The 26085-nt window shown below is 26.3% G+C and overlaps 3 protein-coding genes across 3 annotated transcripts in view; 1 reads left to right on the top strand and 2 right to left on the bottom strand.

Moving 5' to 3' along the window:
- Positions 1–772, bottom strand: part of Gycalpha99B (guanylate cyclase 1 soluble subunit alpha 2) — a 233366-nt gene extending 232594 nt beyond the window's left edge. The window contains exon 1 of the mRNA XM_088183129.1: positions 258–772. The gene's annotated coding sequence lies outside the window, so the exon portion shown is untranslated. The remainder of the gene's footprint in view (positions 1–257) is intronic.
- Positions 1–21087, top strand: part of Gycbeta100B (guanylate cyclase soluble subunit beta-1-like) — a 34406-nt gene extending 13319 nt beyond the window's left edge. Inside the window, exons 6-14 of the mRNA XM_088183130.1 lie at positions 2406–2559; positions 4446–4600; positions 8040–8171; positions 8263–8345; positions 11244–11414; positions 11520–11757; positions 12068–12205; positions 12279–12436; positions 20559–21087. Of these exons, the coding sequence (XP_088039256.1) occupies positions 2406–2559; positions 4446–4600; positions 8040–8171; positions 8263–8345; positions 11244–11414; positions 11520–11757; positions 12068–12205; positions 12279–12436; positions 20559–20685 (1356 nt within the window). The 3' untranslated portion in view covers positions 20686–21087. The remainder of the gene's footprint in view (positions 1–2405; positions 2560–4445; positions 4601–8039; positions 8172–8262; positions 8346–11243; positions 11415–11519; positions 11758–12067; positions 12206–12278; positions 12437–20558) is intronic.
- On the bottom strand, positions 16110–18511 carry stops (SOCS domain-containing protein stops). The gene is made up of 3 exons (XM_088183131.1): positions 18320–18511; positions 16930–17169; positions 16110–16871 (listed from the first exon to the last, which is right to left on the bottom strand). Exons 1-3 carry the CDS (start codon positions 18447–18449, stop codon positions 16210–16212), a joined length of 1032 nt encoding a protein of 343 aa, XP_088039257.1. The 5' UTR covers positions 18450–18511; the 3' UTR covers positions 16110–16209.
- Positions 21088–26085: the final 4998 nt, after the last annotated feature.

The raw sequence follows: 26085 nt of genomic DNA, 5'->3' as shown, positions 1-26085 counted from the left end.
TGATTTACAGATTAAGAAACTAGGGAGAAAATCTACCATTCGGTTAAATTATCACCGTCCTTGAGTTTATTATTTGAAAAAATAATAATATTTCGTTTAAAGGAATAAAATCATAAACGAATAATATGTTATTTCATTCCTAATATTTTGTGTAAATTGAAAAGGGTTGCAATAGTCAAAAACCAGTTATTTATAATTTTTTGTATAAGCGGTTTATACAAAAGATCTGTTTATAATATAATATAATTTGCACTCACCAAATTTTTCGGCGTCTATTTTCTGCGTACAACTGTCACGGACACATTTATTTTCACAAATACACTTATACACTACACTATAACTTTATTTATATTTATTTACATTATATACACTTTTTCACTATATCCTTATTTATATTTTTTTTTTAATCACATTTTTTTACTATATCCTAATTTATATTTATTATTATTATTTACACTTTTTATAATCAATTTCAATACTATTTTTTAGTGATACATATAAACACATTCCTCAATATGAACAGTAATTTCACATTTTTTGCACATGTGTCTTTCCTTATTCTATGTGCAGAACAATCACGAAATTTTTTTCTCACATATTACTATACACTTTTTATTTTTATTGACTAACGATTTTTCATATTATCCGAAAGCCTTTCTGGTGAATCGATAGCACGGGCACGGAAAGAAGTGATATAAACCGGTGAAACGTCTTTAAAATCGATAGATTCTACTGAATCCTGCATCCATCCTTTAGCCATACTAAAGAAATGTCTTTGAATTTAATTTTGCTGTTAAAAATCAGATTTTGATAGACGCGGAACGAATTAAGCAATGTGCGTTGATATAAATAAAAAAAACTGCCATTTTTATTCATTCCATTGTTTTTTGAAATAATAATTAACATGCTCGGTATTGGTCGAAGCAATCAACACCTTTCATATATATATATATTATTTATTTATATAATTCTATTAAATAATAGATATTTGGTAATTTTCATAGGACTGATACCCGAAAAATAAATCTACCTAACATTGAAATCATTCCCTCATCCAGGGAAAGGATTTGCTTTGACATGTAAACATGGTTGAATTTGACTAAAAAGTAAGCAAGAATTGTCTACACTTTCGCTAGCCTATCTGTAAAAAAGTTAAATTTTGTATAAATCTATTTCTTGACATAGTTTTTTTAAGTAACTGCGTCTCGATTTGATCATTGTATTATAAATTTTAAAGTTCACAGACAATATTGCATTTTGTGATGAAACCAAAGTAATATAGAAAAATATGACGAAATATATCAGAACCACTCTTGTTTTGCTTTTTTCTGTGAGCGTGGGATAATTTTAATATATGAATTTGCTTATCGTAAAAACACGTGAAAAGTATCGCTCGTCCCAATATATTGTTGATAGCATAAATGTGTTTCTACTAAGAGTCAGTATGAAGAGGAATTTCACAACTTCTACACATGTATGCTGTATCTTTCCTCATTCCACGTGCAGAACAAACACTACTTTTTCTTCTCACATATTTCTCCGCACTTTTTATTTTTATTATCTGATGATTTTTTGGCTTATCTAAAAGCCTTTCTGGTGGATCGACAACGTGTGGTAAAAACCGTAATAATGTCTTTAGAATCGATAGATTCCACTGAAATCTACATCCATCCTTTAGCCTTACTCAAAAGAAAATCTCCAAATTTAATTTTGCTGCTAGGATTCAGATTTTGATAGACACGGGACGAATTAAAAAATACACATTCAAATAAATAACAAACAACATTTTATGTTTATTCTATTGTTTTTCACAATATTAGGTAACTAGGCACGATCATCATTATTTATTACAGTATAATATACATTGAGACTTATATATTATAAAGCCAGTCGTTCTGTTTTTTCCCGTGTCGATCATCTGGCTGTTATTAAAAGTAAATATCATTTTTAAATTTGGATAAGCATTTCAACATTTCTGGCATGTTTAATCTGTAGGCGCTTTAATTTTATATTTTTAAGAGATTCTGGCAGACTTCTATTTTTCCAGATAATTCCGCAAAGATTCGTTTTCCGTAAAAATAAATCAAGATATGTTTAATATGTATGCTTATATATTATAAAAAACTACAATTAATTTTTAAAAATTTCACATAGTAGCTATTTTTATTTTATTTGATATGATTTATATACTAAATAAACTTTAAAAAATAATTTACATAATTATATGAATATACTTAAACTTTTCGTCAGGTTTTACGCTGGCTGTTCTAAGAATGTATTACCCGCGCACTGTAACGCCTCTTAAATTATCATGAGCATAATATTTTATTTTTCCCTATTTGTTTTTCTTATGTATAGTTGTATACGTGTTGCTATTGAATAACTCGGTCTTTAAAATCACACAGGCGGTTGCCAGTAAGCTGCACGATACTGAAGTGGAAGTTAAGATTCTGATGAAGAAAGAAGATGGAGATCACGTCCAGTTTCTAATAACTGAGACTTCCGCGCCAGAAAAAGTCGCGGCGCCACAAATCGAAGAGATCGAGACATTATCATTGGGTGAGTGCTATTTGTTAAACTTACTTAAATATTCCACTATTTCTTATAACACACGTCACTCGCAAAAGACGTCCAATGACTGAAGGACAAGATTGTAGTATATGCACCGGAAACGTAGCGGTTAGGAATGGTTTAACATATGGTTCAAATAGAGCATGGATCGCTTCCAAACCACAAAAAGATATGCATATGTAAAATACTTTTAGTGATAAATTCGAAAATATTTTTGGAGCTTGTGGTTATCGTAAAAACTGTTTATGTAAAAACTTTGGTAAAAAATATTAAGAAGCATATTTTCTTATGCTTCGAATATTTATTAACAAAAGGTCGAATTTATCGACCTTTTTTCTCATCTTGCGCAATGATGTCATTAAATTAAAAAAATTTAAAACAATAACAACAAAGAACATATAAAATATTAATAATTAAATATCAAACAAAAATATGCAGCTCAGTTAAAATACAAATGTGAACGATCCTTTCTCGATCGCAAAATCAAATGCTGCTAAAAAATAATATTGTAAAAAAATATTTTAGGAAAGTAAATGGACTTTGACTTTATTATTTTTGTCAGCGTTATACAAGTACGCGTGCCATTTGTCTATTAATGTGGATTTTGACTACTTGAATATTTACCTTCAAAGTTGAGCTGAACAAAAAACAGTCGGTGTCTATATAAACGCAAAAAAATATTGCTATTGATGGTTAAAGGCTTAATAAAACTATTTGCGATAAGCATAGCGTTATGTAAGCGTACGTGACGGTCGGAGATTCAGACGGATTGTGACCACTTTCAAGTGCACCTTTTAAATAGTCGGTATCTTTTAAAAAGCGGTGAAATCATGTATTCAAATTAAAAGTGGCTAGCAACAGCGTTGGCAAATATTCTTAAGCATTACGTAAAAAGTAAATTTTCGGTAGTAATACATACAAAATTTTCATCTGATATTTAAATCTATAATTTTCACAAGTCAAAGCTTGTCAGAATTTTTACTATCTGACTTATCAAACTCGCACTAGCGAAAGCAAAATAGTTCATTTAAAAAAACTGATGAAGCAGTACGTTACGCTTCGAGAAAAACACGTATCAACACTATAGTAAAAAAATAATATAAATTTATAAATTAAAATCTTTAAAGGACCGCAAGATTTGCACTATTAAATATTATATAAAACATTTTTTCTAGAATAAATCAGCCCTAAGATGTGGTATTTTAATATAAACGTTAAATAAAAATTGTAATCAAATTATATAAAAATTAAAGTAAATCACCGAGTATTGTTACTTTTGAATTTTAACCTCTTACAAGTTGCCATTATTTTATATTAATATATAATTTATTCGATCTACATAATCTTAACGTACAAATTTATTTAAGTATTTTTTATACATCGTATCAAAATTGTGGTTACAAATCAAAATTAATATATTTTATTGATTTACATATTTTTAAAAATATAAGTGTTTTAAGTTAAAATGGAAACTGCGTGAAATACAGCACGAAAACCTATGTTCAATATAATCGATAACCATACTATGTATACATCTGTCTATATTACACCGAAAACTTTTACAAAAATCCACCTCAAAAAACTTAGTTCATTATCTTACAATCTTTTCTTCTCTCAAAAACACTCACTCGATAGATTCAAATTAAAGCAAAAGTTTGAATAGCTTTTTGTTATGCAAACGCTCCGAAAAAGTTTTTCTCTAACCTAACCATTAAAGCCTAGGTTCAGAGAGAAGGTTAACTACACACTGTTATACAAATCTACCGCTTCACTCTGTTTGCATGTATGTATGTCATCCGGTAGAAGATAAACAGCTCGCTTCATTCAGAAAACAATGTCTATAGTTTTGACGATGGTCTCTTTGGTTTTCGCAGAGCCGAAAGTTAGTCCCGCTACGTTCTGTCGAGTGTTCCCGTTTCACTTGATGTTTGACAGGAAGCTGAGAGTGGTGCAATGCGGCAGAGCTGTTGCACGAGTGCTGCCCAGAGTTGCACAACCCAATTGCAAGATATCGCACGTCTTGGATGCAGTGAGTATTCTTAATTTTTGCTAATAATTTTTAAAAAATAATTCAATATACTTATGTGTATCATATTTGTATGTTTTTCATTAAATATAATATAATATGTAATACAGGATTCAGCAAAGAAGCGGACGATTATGAAATCATGAAAGTTGTAGGTTACTTAATCTTGAGGGCATATTATCCATAACGCGACGCAGAATTTTCACTTGTATTTATTTATAAATTTTAAGTATAAGCTTGATAATATTATGTGAATATTTCTGACTAATGAATGTCAACATTTCTAGACATAACAAGATTAAGAAACTCTAAAATCATGTTCTTGTCAAATGCCATAAACGACGTTTATTTAAATATGATACAGGATTTTTTAGTAATGGTCAAAAAAAATTTAACATTGGTATAGTTTTAATGTTAAACTTAAATTTACTGCAAAGTACTAGTTATTAGTTCTACTATAATGTAGGTTTATTTTGCCATAAAATATATAAATTACACGTTTTACAAAAAATCAGCAACAGAGTACAATTCTATGCAAATAGGCTATTTATTCTTTATGCCAAAAATAATATTTAAGGGTACAATACAAGCAAAATATATAAAATAGCGAATATAACAGAAAACTTAAGTTTCGTATTTTAGAAATAAATGTAATATATATTCTGATTAGTAGAAGTAGCAAGATTTATGCAGAAAATTTAATTGTGCTCTTGTGTTATTACTTCATTTATTATTTTTTTTACAAAGGTACAACTATTTTAAACCTACATTTTGTTATTCATTAAGTAATATAAGTCTAAATCAATCGATAATATTTATATCATGATGTTTTTTTGTGTCTATTTATTTTGTAATAGCAATAAACTTATTTAAGAAATATATTACATATTTCTTGATATTCTATAAATAATATTTTTTTAAATAATTCAGGAATAAATGATTTTCTAAGTAATTAAATGCATATAATATTTTGTCTGTCTCAAATTTTTTAAATTGCAAATAAGAAAAAAAATCGTTGTATTTTCATCATAATTTTATAGTAGTTATTTATTTTTTTCTGATAAAGGCAGTAAACTTGTTAAAAAAATATATATTATATATTAAGTATTATTTAATAAATTGAATTTATAAAATAATTGTTTCACACGTAATTTTTATGCAACAAATTTTTACTTTTTATAATACGTATTAATAATTATGAATTCTGTGTTTTTATTTTATTTGTTTAATTTTTTATCCATTTTAATTAAAATATGTAGCAAAATTAGGAATTTTCTTAAAATTTAAATGAACTTTTAAAAACTTTTTGATTGAAGCCATATAAAAATTGATGAAATATTTTAATTATCTGGAGTTTAATAAAATTCCAAAAATTTTAATTAATATAAAAATTTAGGATTTTTATGTGATTTTAATGCACAATAAATTTTGTGTTGAGTATTAATTAACATATTTTTTTATTTATTTTAATTTATTTACTTTGATTACAAATTTTCCTTAAGTTACGTCCTGTGATTTATAAAAAATCGTTTGATATATTATATATTTTTATTTTATGTCATTTTTATTTGTTATTAACGATAGCCGCCTTAATACAGCACAAGATTTATTTTTGCATTTTATTGCATTTATCATTTATAAAAATGAATTAGCTGATAAAATGATATTTTTACGTCAGCTATTGCTGCGTTATTTTAAGTGTATATATTTTGACAAAAATTAACACTTTTTTAAGCTGTAAAAATATTTATAAATGTATATATTACCATCATTTAAACATATTTTTAGCCCTTTTAGTGTGAACGAGCAATAATGTTTTAAGATTTTTTAATGTTCTTAATAAAACACTATATGAAAAACAAACAGGTGGAAAATACCGTATTGTCAATTGTTTGCCTAATGACAGTAAATAAATTTTAGCAAACCTAAATTAAACTTGTCATTATTAATGTTGATCTTACTTATTTTTATATTAAAACGCATGGTAATTTTAATTAATTTTACACTGCAATTTAATGATTAAAAAAAATTTTAATAATATTTTTTTCAACTATTATAGATTTAATTTAATTATTTCCAATAGCAAATTTCTATTAAAAACTAGATGTTTTCTATGAAAAATTGTCCTAATAATTTTTTACGTCAGTTTATTCTATAGAATATTAGTTATTTTTATCATTGGTATTGGAAATTAATTATTCTTTGCAACTTAATTAAATTTATTTTACCATTACCACCATATATTTTAAGCAGTTAAAAACATCAAATTGTAATTTTTTAGTAGTTTATTACCGAATTTTGTTAATGATTTTCAGTAAAATAGCGACATGAAGTCCAAAATCACTACATAAACAAAAACCAACATATTTTGTGTATTGTAATATCATTATCTAGTTCAAAATATCTACATATTTATTTATAAGCACAATTTTATTTTATGATTATTTTACCTAAGCAATTATATCGATGAAAGTTAAAATTTGCACTTTATACATATGTATATTTAAGAAGAAGAAAATAAGTAATTTGTTTTAAAATGCGATTTAAATAATTTATGGTTAAAATATATTTTATACCTATACAGAAAACGATTGACATATTAATACACTTGAGAAAATAAAAGAACCTTTTACGTCTTCGTAAATATACTAAAACAAAGCTTGTTCTTCGTAACAGTCTCAGCGGATTACTCTTTTCTCAGTACATCTAAGTTCGATAAGACCCTCCAAATTTATTCATAATAAAAAAAAATGTGCTACATAAAATTTAAGACTCCATGTATCGAACATTTTATAGCCGCTTTTTTTTGCTAATTAATTAAAAACATGTTAGTGCCTGCTTTGATTAAAAAAATATATACAATATATACAAGACAACTAATTAATTATTCAAAGCAAATATATTTCAATATTAATTAATTTAATGCCTTTAGGCAAATTATATGTAATTACTATTAAGTAATTAATCAAGTTCTGATGGATTTATTTATATACGCTAATTAATTATATTACTAAATACAATAATATGGAGATTACTCAAACATGTCAGTTAAAATTTAATGTGATATAATATTTGCTTGAAAGCAAATATTTAATGATAAAATAGCTTAGATATACAGATAGGATAAATCTTTGTTTTGAAATCAAAAAAGATCTTTGTTTTGAGAATATATCATATTACACAAAGAAATAGTTTAGATTAATTGTTAAGACTAATTTTATATGAATTGTCACTAATCGTTTATTCACTAACTTAATACATATGTAATGTATATAGCAAACGGTCTGAATTAGACATGTGAAATGTAGATATCATCAAACGGAAACTTTGAGCCATCACACCCAAGCCAATATTGCTAATGGCCAGACATTTGGAATATTGGATGTGTTTCGGGCTTTGACAACACATAGAGTCTAAAGTCAAAACGTACATATATCCTTAGGTACGACCCCATCTTGAATTGACTTTCGAAAACATCCTGGCTCATATAAACACGATCTACGTGCTGAAAACGAAACCTGGAGAGATGAAGGCGACGGAGGTCTGCGATGAATTTACTGTCCTTCGTCTCAAGGTAAACGAAATATATACTACATACATATGGAAATGTTAAATCTAAATAATTTCCTCTGATTTCGTACCCTTTATGGTAATTAAAATTTCAGGGACAAATGCTGTACATACCAGAAACCGACTTAATGCTTTTCCTTTGCTACCCGAGTGTCATGAATTTGGACGACCTAACAAGGTAATATTCTCATCTATTATAATTATTGTGTCGTTAAATATTAAGCTTGCTAATGTCCACTTTGCTTGTGTGTTTGCAATTAATATTTCAGTGTTTCTTAAACACTTTTTAATTAAATAATTCTGAAAATTAAAAAATAAGTAGCAAATTCAACAACAATGCAAATTAAAAATTCAAGTACAAAAGTAATTATTATTATTTTTTAAATTTATTTAGCTAAAATATAATATATACCTAAACGTTAGCAGAATATAAAAAAAAATACGTTGATATTATAATTTATTTCGTAATGCACAAAGGTGTTTCTTTATTCCATTGAGAAAACTCTCTACATTTTTATTATTCACCTTTATATAAAATTCCCCTAGCTGTATTAATTTTATTATACCTATCTACCCTTATATCTCTACTTCTAGCATTAAATATATGTATGTCTCTAATTATTAATCTATACTTATTTAAATACTCTTTTAACATAACCATTAAATATATAATATTTCTTGAATGTCTAACCATTGCAATCTTTTAATCGTACTACTACAACTACTAAATCTATATTTATTTAAAACTTATCTTATTGCTCTATTTTGATTTTTTTGTACCATCATCTTATCTAATTAAAGCATATAGAATATTGTTGCACAATAATTGAAGTGGGGTAATATAATTATATTAATAAACGTATTTTTCTACTAATAATTTTGATTATGTAATTAAAATGTTTCTTAACATTTATTTTTTTATCTAAAATCACTACTAAACTTTTTTCATATTATTATATAGCATATTTATAGTTAATAATCATACATCTAGTTTAAATTCATTATTATCTAATAATCTTATTTACCATTATCACCTATGCAATAAATTAAAGTGTTGTCTGCAAAGAGATGTATTTTACATTTTTCTATATTATTAATTAAATCATTAACCCTTTGAACAGTATCGCCGTATCGTTTTAGGTATCCTAGATTCCCAGTTAACTCAAATAATTGAGACAATAATAAATAAAAAACATTATATTTATATAATATTTATATAATTATTTTTATAAAAAATAATACCAATAAATTAAAGAGTACGAAATAAATTAACATTTTTCTTTCTATTTTATTGAATTCGTTATTTAAGTTATTTACAACTTCTTTAATATTATCACCTATTCTATTTATATTAATCTATATGATTCATTATATTAATAATATATATTATAAACAATATTGTTTCTAATTAGGACTCATATGGTATACCTTGAGATATTATTATTATTTTTGCTTTGGAATAATGAAAAATTGTTCTTGAATATTTCAAAATAATATTATATAAGACAGTAAAAGCTACAAATCACTAGATTAACAAAGGTGTCACAATTAAAAATAAATTATTGTGCAATTTTTCTGATAATAAACGTATTTTTTCACTATTTATTTTTGATTATATAATAAAAATACTTCTTAAAAAATATTTTTTTATCTGTAAAAACTACTAAATATTTTTTTAAATATGAACTTTTTTTCATATTATTATTTAAAATATTTAAATTAATAATCATATATTTAGTTTTATTCAAATTAAGTTTAAATTCATTATTATCTTATCATCTTTTTTAACTTATGCAATAAATTAAAGTGTCGTCTGCAAGCAGATGTATTTAACATTTTTATATTTTATTAATTAAATCATTAACTCTTTGAACGGTATCGCCGTACATGTACGGCGGTCGATTTTGTACTGTTTTGAGGTACCCTAGATAGGTATTCATATATTTACACATATACCTAAAACGAAAATAAATAAAAAAATATGTATATAATATGTTTTCAATGATTTTTATGGAAAATAATTTTAATAAATTAAAGAGTACGAAATAAATTAACAGAACAAAAATTATATTTTATTACTTAAATTATTTAATGGCTTACTAAAGCTTTTGAAGCGACCGTAAAAAATTGGGAGAAATACCACACAAAGGTCTGATAACTTAACAAATTGATAGTAAAAAGTTTGATTTTTGCATAAAATTAACACTTTAAAGGCTATGACTGAATAAAAGAAAGGGAAAAACATACCCCAAAAATGTTTGGAAATACTTAACATATTGTCAAGAATTTTTTAAATATAATATCACACAAAACTATGACTTTAAAAATATATTATTCAGTGGCTTACAAAATCGTATAAAACGATTGTCAAAATTTACAAAAAAGGTCTGAGTTAACTAAACAGATTGGCAATATAAAATTCAATAGTGTCTTTTTCGCTTATAAATACTGTAAAACGAACATAGAAAAGTTGAAAACAAATATTGGCAATATATTTTTTATTTTGCATATAGTTTTCACAAAGAAACAACTTTAAAAATGTAATATTAGATGGTTTAGTTAATCTTTTAAAACGAGAAATATTACACAATAATCTTCGATAACTTAACGAAGTATCTATAAAAAGTACGGTTTTGGCAAAAAAATGGCACAAGTCAAAAACATAAAAATGATGTAAAAATAAACAAAAAAACTGACTTCAAAGTTCAAGAAACATTTCATAAAAAAATTGCACAAATACACAACTTTAAAAATCTAATATTCAATGGTACGCAATTAAAGAATAAATACAGACTAAATCTTATCCCTTAATGATTTTTACATATACTAAGCACAATATTTTATTGTTATCAATTATAAAAATGTATATCATAATGCTTTTTAAGTATTTTATTAAATAAAAACGAGGCTTTATTAAAAAAAATTTTCATTTCAAATAAATATTAAATACATATTTAATTCTATTGAAATAATTTTTTATACAATAATGATAAAATCGTGGTACAAGATTGTTAGTCTAGATTTATAATTAAGCACACCACAGGCGTTCATTATTGACAATAATTAATTTTCTCAGGCATGGCCTTTACATATCGGACATTCCCTTACACGACGCCAGTAGAGACTTGGTACTGATGTCTGAGCAATTCGAGGCCGACTACAAGTTAACGAGGAACCTAGAGGTGTTGACGGATAAGCTTCAATCCACTTACCGAGAACTGGAGTCGGAGAAACAAAAGACGGACAGGTTCGGACGTCTAACCGCACAACAACTGATCTAATTTCATAAGCTACTACTATTTCTGTCCGTTTACACAAAGCGCGATTATGATCAATGACAGCATTTGTTTAGGTTGCTCTATTCCGTGCTGCCGATTAGTGTGGCTTCAGAATTGCGACACGGGAGGCCGGTGGCCGCTAGGAGATATGACGTTGTCACTTTGCTGTTTAGTGGCGTGGTGGAGTTTGCTAGGTTTTGCTCGCAAAACACAGATTCGAGAGGGGCTATGAAAATTGTGAGGATGCTCAATGAGTTGTATACGACGTTCGACGTCTTAACGGATCCCAAGAAAAATCCTGATGTTTATAAGGTAACTTTTATTTCATAGCTAACTTTTTACACAGTGTCAGTACTCACTACTAACTGTGGCACAGCGGTGGCATGAATTGTTAAAAAAAATATTATTATTTCATCTTTATCAACATTCATTCTTCTTAATTATTAACATTATTATTGATTTGCTATTCTTAAACATTTTTTTTATAAATACAAAGTGTTATAAAACATTTTTTTCATGGTAAATTAAAAATAAAAATTTATATTTAAATTTATTTTTTAATAGTTGAATAACGCTGATCTTCGCATTGCTAATAATAATACATATATTGATATATATTTAGGTGGAAACCGTCGGTGACAAGTACATGGCAGTGTCCGGCCTTCCAGAACCAAATCCCGGTCACGCAAAATGGATATCTAGACTAGCTTTAGACATGATGGATTTAGCCAAACAAGTCACCATCGACGGACAGCCAGTGGTACGTATTCCGACACTCGAGATTCTCAAATATTTTTGTGAAATAAAAATTAATTAAATTAATTAAATTCTAGCGTATCACAATCGGAATCCACACCGGCGAAGTTGTCACGGGAGTAATCGGCCACAGAATGCCTCGCTACTGCCTTTTCGGAAACACCGTTAACTTGACGAGTCGTTGTGAAACCACTGGAATTCCGGGGACTATAAACGTGTCCGAAGACACTTATAGGTAGGTGTTAATGGAATAAAAATCGCGATTTTATGGAGCAAAAGCTTAACGACCGAACGCGTTAGATGACAGGAGTACACAAATCAAATATTCTTTTCTCCTTGTTTCGAAGTGTGATACTTTAGAGGTTATTTACTCGGTGAAAAGTGCGTCGTTAATTTGCTAACGCTTCGGTTAATTTTTTAGTGTGTAAAGTTTCGGGTCGACCCAAAAGTTTAAATGAAAAATAATGTCAGTTATGAAAATGATATAAAGCATAAAAAGTTGTGAAAATGATATATTAATGGAGACTAAGAACATTAATTCTGTTAGAATTTAATGGAATTGTGTGGTTGCAATACAAATAAACTGTATAATATTTTAATTATATAAATTAATTAATTCACATACATTTAAATAAAATATATAATAAACTGATATTTTAGTATGAAATATTAATAATAATGGTTACAATCTAAGAGGGAGGGGGGGTGATAAAGCTATTATAATTAATAATAAATAAGACCTGAAACTATCAATATGTCTTATTGAAATTAATGTATTTTATTGAAATTTATGTATTTTTTTGAGTCTATAGCCAGTGCTTCTTTTTTATGTGTTTTTTGCACTAGTTAGCGTCTAAACTTCTAACTGGTTTGTATTCGTTATGGTCGTAACAAAAAAAAGTTATTTTTTAAAATCAACTAAAACCTAAATACATTTAACCATTAGTGCTTAAAAATATTAATAATTCGTACAAATTATTATAATATATCCTACTTTTTTTTTCTCAAAATTTACTAAAACTTTCATATATTTAATTATAAGTTCTAAAAAATATTTATAATTTCTAAAAACTATATTTTAAATTTTAAATAAAATTTAGTAAAAGGTTTTATGATTTTCTTGACTGTACGAAGTTAAGTATATTAACTTTTTTAAATTTTCAACTAATCTTTCGGGATTTTGTCCGTCGGAAAACCGACGTTCAGCATTCAGCTTTTGGGCTTTAGTTTCAATAATAATGTAAATTTTTATTGTTATTATCTTATTATATCCAACCATTGTTTCTCAAAATGAATAACAATGAGCAGAAAGTAATAATTAAATACTTAATATTGCATTCAAAAATTACATTAGAGAGGAAAAATTAGATATTACCGGCAGCACATATAATAAATCAGTTTAAATCTTTGCTTATACCAGTGATAGCAAACCTTTTGAGCTTAGTACAATGTCAAAACTAGAACTATCCACGTTTTTTTAATATTTGCAGACTTAGTAAAAAAATATATTATTGATATGTTTATTTTATTTATTATTATAGCTAATTTTTACACTATACTTTCATAGTATAAACATAAACATGAAATAGAAAAAACTTAATAATATAATTTATTTCTTAATAAACGAAGCTGTTTCTATTATATATTCCATTAAGAAAACTCGCTACATTTTTATTTTTGCGGTTTGTCTTAGCAATATTATTATACGACTTCACAACTCCGTACAATATTCCCCTGGCCGTACTCGATTTAGTATACCTCAATATCCTTAATCTTTTGAAATCATATGTTCATAACGTCTGGACATTTTTTTTCAAGTTACTTAAAATAATAATATTATAAATTATTAAAAACTCATTCCTTAAATTAGTATCATTTAAATTTCGTTTAATTATTAAAATTATATTTTATTAAAAAAAAATTCAGTAATAAATCAATATTATATATTTTTTAATTAATATAATACTATTTATATTTTAAATATTTAATTTACCTTCTAAGGTAAATTATATATTTAAAATATGCCAAAATAAAATTTACCTAAATAATATAGAAAAATTTAATATAAAAGAAATGTTTTTCTTATTTAATGACCATTCAATTATTTTTTAAATATATTTATTCAAAATTACTTGGATTATTTAAAAAAACTTTGGATCACAGAGGGTTAAAATATCTCTATTTATAGTACTATTAAATTTATAATATAATATATATGTTCATATTATTTTTTTATTAAATACTTATTTTTTAATTTATATATAAATACATACAAATTCATCTATAATTTTTTTTAAATATCCAACTATTTAAATATATCAATAATACTTCTGAATACAACTAATAAATCTATTTTTATATTTTACGACCTTTTGCTTCATAAGATTTCCATATCGTCTTTACGAAGTACCGTTACAAATTAAATGAATAAATTTTATTAACCTACAATACCATTACCTTCATTCCATAATTTTGCTACCTATGTATCTGATTTTTTTAAATTTCGGGTAGAATTTCAACCATCTTTTAAATAAATAGAATTAATACAGCCAATATTAAATGTGCTCTTACTAATTGTATTTCACAAAAGTAATAAAATATTTGTAAGCATTATTATATAATAAAAATGAAATGGTAAATATTTCTTTAGCAGCGCAGGGTAACACCCCCACGGTTTATGGCTGAGAGGCAAATAGTAGTGGATTCTAATTATTATAGAATTTAACAATATATCGTCAAGCTTGATGGAGAATCTTATGATGCCAACCGCTTACCAAATGTTGATTTTATGACCTGGCCGGGTCATAAAAAGTCGTCAAATATAATTTCGACCGGCCCAAAATTTTAGCCAGTTTCTTAGAATCGGTAACGGCCGAAGTTAAACCAAATGTTCTCAATTATTTGTTCGAGTCGAGCACGTGTTAAAATAACTTGAAAACCATTTTGCACATTTTTTTCGATATGCATAGTATATGTGAAGGGTATGTAGGGTAGCTGAGAGGGTGGGCAAGAGGAAAGTTTTGGCATATTGAAGACTTGCATTTAGTTACAGATTTTTAGTAAGGTTAGATTTTGTATTCTATAAATGTATTGGAAGACTAGTGATTATGCCACGTTGCTGGATAATAAACCAGATACCGAAAAAGGCAAAAATATCAAGGCTTCAGTAGTTGGATGACGTAACGAAAAATGTAAGTTCAGCCTCAACCAGAAACTAGAAAATTATAGCGCAGGACCAGGTGAAGACCCACCTTGGGTTGTAATAAACGAATGAATACAAAATACTTGAATGCATAAAAAATAATATTTTTTATTGACTTCCTTGCTGAATTTCATTGACTTTCTCAACGTTTGTATGGGAACGTCATGACGAAATTAAAAACCAATATCCACAACGCAAATCTTATATTTAAATTTTCTTATCTTTTCTCCAGAGATGGCATTAAATTTTCTTCAATATGATCCTCTTTAATATTATTTAAAACGCTCATACGACTTTCATAGCACTGTTGCAACATCTTATGTCGACGTCTATTGACGTCCTCGGCATCGCAAGCACAAAGTTTACTTATATATGTATATATTATATTAAACATTGCGGCTTAAAATTTCAGTTTTGGACAATAAGTGTTTAGGCATTCGGCTTTTATAATATGCTGTCAAAAAACATTTTATTTATATTCTGATAATATTTTATTTTTAAAAAAACTATTAAAATTACAATATATCTTACCAGTAGCTCTTAAAAATATTATTATTTAATTAAAAATAAATATGTTAGTTATCGAACTAAATTTGCTAAAATTTGCTAAAAAAATAAAGTTTGTAATATTATCGTTTTTTAATTTTCAATAATTCATTTAAAATAAATAAAGCACATAACATACTTATACATGTGATGGTAAAAAATAAAATTAAAAATATAAACCAATTTTTATTTATAACATTTTTGTATAGGAATATTAAATATTTTTTTATGCACCTCAAATAAAAGCAACTGTACTAACATTAGTCATTGCACAAATCAATATATTGGTGTAAATAATTTGGTATCGGCAATTTCCTAATACCAGAAGGCAACTGAAAGTTCTTCCAGAGTACTTCTCTAATAGCACATCTACACAGATGCTTCAACTCGGTCGGCTTTAACCCGCATCTCTCAGAAGGTACCAGATGATCCTCTAAGATATGCGGATACTTCTCTAATACACCTCTCCTCTGATAGTTATAATCATCCGCATAATCATATCCTTCATATTGCTTCATATCTAAAGTCAACTTCACTGTTGGAATAGCTCTCAGAATGACTCTCAAACACGTGACTAGCTCATAAGGATATTTCCTGTTTGAATCCTTTAACTTTTCCAGTATTGATTCTACTGGATTTGTAGAAGTACTCTCGTTTTCTATCTTAGCTCCAAATCTTAATAGTATAAGAAGCATTTCTGAAGCACCTGCTTGAATCACAACTCTAATCGGCGGTGATCTTCCACAACTTTCTAAAGGGACATCTATGAATCTTGTAGAAATTGATTTTTCTTTATACTCTAGACCAGCGTTGGTAGCGTGATCCAAGAAGTAAACCAAAGCGTGTACGTTCTCTTCTTTATCTTTGAAGTCCGACTTCCAACCGGCGATAAAGTGTGGCGCTGTAGTTCCAAATATTGCACCTAAGAATATATAACTATTAGTAGTGATTACTATTAATTGACTTTATTTTTGTCTTACCTAGAAATAGTCTTTCAAATGTCTTCTCGCATGAGTAAATTTCATCTAATAGTCTGGCTACTGTATAATTGTCTTGAAGACTCCAATCGAATGCCAATTTAGCGGCAATGTAAAGGACATTATGGTATTTTCCCATTAGACACACTTGCCTATTGTCGTTTTTGGATGATTCGTGGTATCTCAGTGCTGCTAAGATAAAATGTCGACAGGAAGATTCATAATCGCATTCTTCTGATTCGCCTAAAATTTTAAGTTTATTATTTTTTTAATTTATCGCTAATTTTTTAGTGGATACTTTTAAAAAAATAATAATAATAATAAACACTTAAATTCTAGTAAAAGTATTTTTTTTTTAAATATTAGAAATAGAATCTGATTTTTATATTGAATTTTGCAGCATAAAAATAATTGTAACAATTTAGTGTAATTGTTTTAATTATAAATATTTATTTTCTTTGAATGATACAAATCAATAAAATTATTATAAATATTTTTATGCTCAACCGTAAGATGGCAGTATTACTAAAAATTTATAAAAAAAATTATAATAAATAATTCATTGTCGAATATTTGCGAACTGTATTAACTTTTTCGAATTTATTATAAATTGTGTTGATATAATTACTTTTTAATTACACTCAGAGTGATAAGTGAATCATAAATTATTGCATTATAATTAAGCAAAATACGATGGGAAATTGGTCGTCTTAATATTCACAAATATTTTTTTTATATAAATGCGATATGATGCTAAAATTTCCTATCTTTCGAAAAAATGCTTTAAGAAAAGAGGAGTGCGTATTTTTGATAGTACAAAAAATTTCACAGGAACAGATAAAAAATACCATTGGATCAAAGTAGCAGGTAGCGAAGCCTACGAAAATCATCAATGCTTAACGCAAATATTTAGAAAGAATACTGCAGAGCTCAAACTATCGTATTATACACAAATGTAAATACACTCTCATTTTAATCATTCACTTCGATCGTCAAGTTAGTCCAGCTTGGTTATCATCTCGAGTCTCTAAGAGTTATTTCGAGTTTTGTAACGACTTGAAGTAATATATATAATATATTTGAATTCAAATTTATTTTACAAATTTGTACTATTTAGCAATTAACTATTATTATTAAATAAATAAATGTTATTGCTCTCAAAAAAAATTATCGCTTTAGTTGAAAATGTTATATTTGTGAATTAATTCGCACATAAATTACGTCATAATATTAAAAATGACCACTTGCAAGTCACGAGTATGAAATGAGATATTGCACATGGCTAGTAATAAATTCTTGAAATAAATAGCTCGGTTTGTAAAAAAATCGAATTGTACTTATTAAAATTAATAAATCAGTTTCTTAAGTAATATATATTAAAATAAATACTTACCCTTAGCACATCCGGCAATCACTGCCCAAAAATATTGAACCAATTCCTTTCTTTTTGTTCTCGAAAACAAGCAATCTCTATCCATGTTTTTAAATATATTATCAAAATAACACTGCATGAACACTTCCATGTTTTTATTTGTGTTAAATAGCAAATAAAATGTATACTTTCAGAAACTACTGTGTTGTTCCAACTTTCGTATTTAACTGCGGTGACAGCTTAAGTTTAATTTTATATTAAAGCCATATAAGCAACGTTAAATTATACAGGGTGTATATATTATTTATAATAGAAAACATATTTTGAAAATATATGTTTAATTTGGTATAGTAACAATATACTTAATAATCAAAGTCAATAAAATATAAATAAAATTAAAAAACATATTTAACATCGATGGTAAATCGTTTATCAGTCAGCTTGCTGTTTTTAAAAAAATTTGCAACGCACGAGCGTGTTTTAGTGGCCAAAAATTATTTGTAAAATATTTTTTTATTTACACAAACTTTTCAATTAAGCCGAGTTAATCATATTAGAATATTCATAATACATCAAATAGTTATATACAAATATCTCTCGATTTTTTAGATATTTTATTAGTATAAATTTTTTATCGAATTAGGATTTTTTTATTAGGATGTATTGTACTTATGCTTCACACACGCATATATTTTAAGGTTCATATTACAAATATTATTAAATTATTTTAAATCTAAGACTCATAGAAATATTAAATATTTTGATATAAATAAAAGTATTAATCTTTAAGTCAATTTAAAGGCCGATTTAAACTGTTGTTGCATGTATCGTTTCAGCGCAAGCTTCACTGGATTCGAGTTTAGTTTTTTTTAATTTCAAGTTAAAAGCAAGGTGAAAAAAAAAACAAGCAATATTTGTTGACCAGTGTGGCTGATTAGGGGCTAAACTAAAATCGCTATTTTTGTCTAAAAAATAATATATGTTTTTACATTTTCTTGCTGTATTAATGTATATTTTGTATTAATGTAATTTGTAGTTTTACTACTTTGTTGAATCAGAGACAATTTCTTAGTTATAATTTATTACGCCATTTAACATAGATTCTGTTTATAGCAATAATTGTGTTTAGCATCGCTGATGTGAACATTGTCTAATGGTTTACTAAACAATATACCTAAACACATCTCCACATTAAATCTAAATCATATAAGTAATTGTATTAATGGATAGAACTATTTATAAATCGTTAACGTATTATAAAAAAATATGTTTATGGCATTTATAAACAGAATATTTTACTTAAAGCTAATAAAAAATGTATAAGAATTTTGTATTTTCTGCAAATTTAACAAAAATATTAAAATAAGGTCATGGCTAAGTTATCGAAAGCTATTTTAAATCTGTATATTAGAACGTGTAGGTTTAATTTATTATCGTTAATCGTCTAAAAATAGGTAACATTTTATCATTTTATTTTTATTATTAATCATCTAAAAAACGGTAAGACTTTAAATAAATAATAATTTTACTGCAAAATGTTTGTATGCGTATTTATTCATATCATACATATATCACATATATTATTTATTAGGGGATAGGATTTTCCATTTGATACAAAAACACAAAGAGCCTCCTGTGTAAACAATGTGTGGATTTCGAATGTAAACGGATTAGAGAAACCCTACAACGCGCCTTCAAATAAAGGGGATGTTTATAGGGTATTGAAGAAGTGAATTGCCCTTTTCACTTGTATAATTCATACTTACATAATTAAATAGCATATACAATAAAATGGATACCAGATTTTATTATTTTCATGCTATTTTTAATTTTTGTATAAGAAATATTTTTATTTGTACTTACAGTCCGTGACTAATATTTAAAATACATGGACTCAAATCCCATATAAATTTATAATTTCTGTGAAATTAAAATAAATGATTATTATATAATTGTAATTCCGATTGACCATTACAGATTAGATTTTCCTAAATTTTCATAGTCTCACAAATAAATATCGTGATGAGTAAATAAAAAAATCGAGCCAGATCATTCATAGTGACATCTGTTGATTGTAAGCTGAAATAATAATTATTATTTAAATGTAAATTATGTGATTGTGGACTTGCATATTGATTGTAGTTACCTTGTTGTAACGCATTGGGTTAACGCATGTCATGTAAGAACGGAATATTTACAATTATTAAAAAATAAAAAAATCATCTATAAAAACTGACTTATTCATTTATGATATTTTCAGATTTTTGTGCAGAGAGGACAACTACGATCCTCAGTTTAACCTAACTCATCGTGGTCCAGTGGTGATGAAGGGAAAATCTGACCCAATGGAAACTTGGTTTTTAACACGAAAACCAGAAACAACTTAAATTATTAAAAAGTTTAATAAAATGCATTTAAAATATAATAAAATTAATGTGAGTAGTAATCGTGTGTAAATTTCAATCGTGTTTGAAAACTTCTAACCAAAATGGTCTAATAGAAAAGTTTCTCATTTATATACTTTAAATCAAAAGCTTTAAATAGTTCTACTTAGAAACGACTGCTCTATTTTAAACACGAATATAATATATATACTCACAGAGTGAAAATCTTGTTATCTATGTATCTATTAATATATTTTATCAGTTCAATTTATTTATTGTTTTGTATGTCTTTGTAAATGTCTATTTTAATGTTATATTCATTATAATATATTATATAGATGTATGTGAAAAATATAATTAAAACATTCCGTGTAACTAGAAAAATATATTATGTCAATGTAAAAATCTTTTATTTATCTCATCGACATAAAATACATTTTTCGGAAACAAAAATATTTAAATAATTTATATAATTTATTATATTTATTTCTTTATTATATATTGTGACGTTATAAATATTAAATTAACATTTAATCTGATTATTTTTAGTACTTAATAATTATGCGTAGCTAATAAACAACATTATTAAAGTGTTCCGTCGAGTCACCAAAACAAGTACGTAAGTATGTGTTGCTAGTATGCCGCATAGCTCCAGTGTAGCCAAATAAATTGACCCCAACAAAAATATTTAAACATTCGGTTTTTTACATATTTAAATAAGTTAATATTAAAAATTTTAGTATTTTACTAATAATCTATAATTTGTTAAAAGCAAATCATGTAAAATAATTATCGAATATATAGTTTTAAAACTATTTTATGAACATATTAGCTACAATTGATACTATATATATTTGCTTTAACTATTTGTAACATATTTAAAATATAAACATATGTATTTTTTATATTCTCTGTATCATTTATAAAATGAAAATGAACCTGTAGCCATTGAAAGAGGTTCAATTCATTAGGTAAAAAATAGTTATTGAATATTAAAAAACAATTTATTTATGTTTCAAATTCGTTTAATAAGATTCTTTGCAATAAGTATTTTTTTTATCCTAAATTTATTTACAATAGGATATTTTTGAAAACTAAGATGTGCTGAACATAAGCCGGTTAAAAACTTGAATATTTGACAAAAGGATAAGTATATTGTATTACTGATTTTTCTGTCTTGTGCTTAAAGTGTTAATAATAAATGTAAAAGACCCTTTAAATATTTTGTTTGGTTGGCAATGCAGTTTATGGTAATTGCACTGTTATGATGTTTTGTGTGATAAAAGTATGTGAGAATAAACGTTTATTTACAGATGCAATTAATTGCATGTAGTGTCTGAAACTAAATTTTATATGATATAATACAGGAACTGTTAAAAAATATAAGAAAAAATTATAAAAGAGATCCAAATATATTACTAACTTTATTACATTCTAGCATATTTTTGTTAATTTTTTTAGACACAGCTTATCTAAAAAATAAGTTTTTGACGCTTCAATCAACGCTTAAAATCCCACAATTTCACCCATCTATTTTTTATATGAATATATATGTACATATAAAAAAACGTACGTTAAAAATCCACGACACTCTGAAACTCAAAAACAATATTCTTAAAAAAATCTGAATTGTATGTAGTTTTAGAGAGGTCATTTAAAAAGCCCGCATATGTATAAATTTACATATGTATACGTAATTACAATGTCATATTTTTTATCTTCAATAAAAAAGTTTCACGTTATGTAAAATATTATATAAGAGATTATTTCAAAAAATATATTTAAAATGAGCATATATTGTATATGAGTTTCAAATAAAAAAGTGACTTTGAGCCCAACACAAGATCGTTATTATATCAGTTCATTTATGCAAATTCAATTTACGCCCCATTAGCTTTAACTCGTAAAAAATATAAATTCCGCGTCAGAGAAACAATCATAATAATACTAGACTTGAAAAATTAAAAATTTAACTGATTTAAATTCAGATTAAGGCTTCGACGGCCACACAGCTTTCTAAATTCAATCTGTAATTTAAAAGCAGGTAAATACCGTAGGAAAATTAAAAATTGTTTGTATATTTTCGATAATATTATTTTATTGAACAAATATTTTTACCTAAAATTATATAAGCAAATACTACAACATATTTTTAATTCCTTTTAAAACTAAATCACACAAAAATGTTTTATCATAGTCAACTCTAACTCACTCATTGAATAAGATATACTGTTTTAAAATATATAGATAATTTTCTAATACACTCAATTTTTATCTATTCAGATATGCAAGCAGTAAAGCGTGAGAATTTTCTTTTTTGTGTTCTTATAATAAGGATTTTTTCTGTGAATGATTAAAAAACTACAAGAAAATTGTGGTTCTTACTACTAAAATCAGGTTCATCAATTAAATGACCCATTGAGTCAATAATTGGACCACCCAATAATGGGATTAAATTAGATGGTCTTAAATCTTTTAGCAGAATTTACAGTGAAAATATTACAAAGCCAGTAAACCAGTTTTGGCATGTGATTAACAGACGTTAATAAGTTTTTTTTGTTAAAATGTAACACCACCGTGAGAAAACAGTTTACAGATTAAAAGTAAACACCGTGAAATAAAAATTATAACACATAATTGCCACCAGAACAGCCGTTTATAATCTATTTAGTGCCCAACGGCAATTTAAAAAACAGTATCAACATTATTTTTATATAGATTTAGACATTTGTATATATTATATTTCTTTTAAAATTGCATGAAGCGAATATACCATTCGATATATCTGTAACAAAAAAAATATATATTGAAGAAGCTGATCGTTTGTGTTTACAAAAAAAAATATTATATGAAGTAATGATCTTTAAATTTACTTGATTAAGCTGTGTATAAGATTAGACTTTACAACTGCTGCTAGTTTGATCAAAGAATATGACAATATTGCTAAATGTATATGGTATTCGGTTTTTAGCTGTTATTTGTCAGTATTTTTAATCTTACTAATATAGTTTATTAACAAATTAACATTACCGAATTCAACGTTGTGTAACAAATTGTTAAGAAAGGTCCTGCTTTGTTCAACAATGGTCTTTGGGCCTGTTGAAGAGCTAACAAGATAAATTTTCTCTCAGAAGGCTTCATATCAACCCAAGGAGTAGCGTAAAATGCGTTTACTAACGAGTCGTTCTATAAAAATGTATTAGATTAAATTAGGCAGTGTTATTAAAAAATAAAACATCGTACCTCGTCTTGTATTTTTTGTCCAAAATAAGAAAATAGAGTTATTTCAAATAATTGACCTGGCATAACAATGTATATAAGTATGTCCTGAAAACGTTCGATTGTTATACAATATGTATTATTATGTTATGAATACATATATGTATATAATTAGTACTAACCTTGCCACAAACCGTTCCGAAGCACACTGTTATGGTAGTAATCATTACTTGTAACATTAACATAATTCCAAATAAATTGTTAAATCGTTTGTGAATTCTGAAATAAATTTAATTAGTATTTGTACTAGTACAAACAGATAAAAAACTTTTATTTTAGTCTAAGAAAAGATAGGCTAGCTTAAGCTTATTTATTTATAAAAAAATCATTTATAATTACATACTTAACAGATTGCTAGGAACAGAGTAACATATCAACTAATCTTTATATAAAAATTAATTTATTAATATTGTACTTACTTGATGATTGTAGTATGCATTTTTATTAATTCAATCAGCTGTTTCTTAATATTCGCGTCTACTTTTATATCGAGAGTTTTATTTATTAACATATTTAACTGAGCAGTTATAAATATCGAGCATGCTACATATAAAGAATCAAATGTAACTGAAGAAAAGCTAGAATAAAGGTAAGCGCAGAGTTGACACATAATTTCGAGATAATGATATGGAGTTAGAAATTCAGATTGCAGGACAGAAATACTGTCTTTGCCATAGATAAGCAGCATAGCTAAATATGCCAATATCGTAGATAGGTAGAGGTAAAGGATTGTCGCTGTGCCGCGCAAACCACTCTTAATTATTTTTACAGAGCTAGTATGAGTCTCTGCGTATATTTTTTCAAATTTCGTATCAAAGCACTCGATTAAGTGCTTGAACTGCTTTTGATTCATCAGCAAACTAAACAACTTGCAGCAATTAATCACGACATTAAACGAAACCAAGAGATCAAGAAAAGCTTTTTGGGTTGATATCACTCTAAACGAGAGCACGTAAAAAGATTTAATAATTGTTAAAATCATGCAAAATAACATCACAAATGATATAACCATTGTGATATTAAATTTTTTATTGCTTCGGTTGAAACCTAGCACAAATAAGTAGTTTACGATTGAGGAGAAAGAACCTCCAAACGATACTAAGCCGTTGAATTCTGCCATGGTAATAAATTAAATAAACTGTTGTAGTGTTCATATATACCATATGTATGTACACTTATGTGCAAGAAACCCCATTTATTTTTAAATGCAACTAATTACACGCGATGTTCGATATAATTAAAGAAAATTGTGGTGAAACTTGTATAATAGAATAATTATGTATAGTACAATATATGTATATTATCCCTTAATATTTATTTTAATACATAAAGTCAGCCTCATAAAGGTTTAGTGCTCGCCCATTTTTTCTGCCACAACCAATTACGACAATCTGACTGATCGTTAAAACAGGATGCAATAATTCGTTATATGTTTGAGCTGACCGTTAAATATTTTGTACAATTCTAGTCGGCAATCTTACATTTTGTGTGCTACACTTGTTAGGTGTAGATAAATTTCAGAAGAACTCAGAATACTAATCTCTTAAAATTTATAGCCGAACAGCCAGTTCACGTTAGTCGGCATACAAAAGGCACCAGTTAGTTTTTTTCTCATGATCGGTGCGTCAATTTATATATAAGCTTTTAAAACTGTTTTAATTCGAATTTACTAATATATGCTGATGAATTTAAAGGTGATCATTGTTGACTTATAGGGGGTTAGTAAAATAAGATATATTTTTTTTAATATAAGAAAATCTTTATTTTCAACCCCTTAATATGCCTTGATGTACCCAATTTAATTTTATTAGTCATTATGATTTTCATCCGTGTGATTAGAAAAATCAAGATAAACCTAATCTGTAATATAATAATAATAAAAATAAAAATTGAATTTGCTTAATTGCATTCCGAGGCACACATTCTATTGTTTCGACCAATAAGAAATAAGCATTCAAATATAAAACAAAATGGCCGACAGTACCGTGACAACAGTTATAAATAAATATTATTCAAAAATAAAATTTTGCTACGCGACAATAATATTCATTAATTCATTTGACTGAATATAAATAATCAAATTGCAAATTAACTAAATGTGTTATAACTATGAAAATTAAATAT

Source organism: Plectrocnemia conspersa, unplaced genomic scaffold (genome assembly GCF_051122295.1).
Source record: "Plectrocnemia conspersa isolate PC_06_02 unplaced genomic scaffold, ASM5112229v1 ptg000003l, whole genome shotgun sequence".
NCBI lineage: Eukaryota > Metazoa > Arthropoda > Insecta > Trichoptera > Polycentropodidae > Plectrocnemia > Plectrocnemia conspersa.
This window is presented reverse-complemented; position numbering and strand designations above follow the sequence as displayed.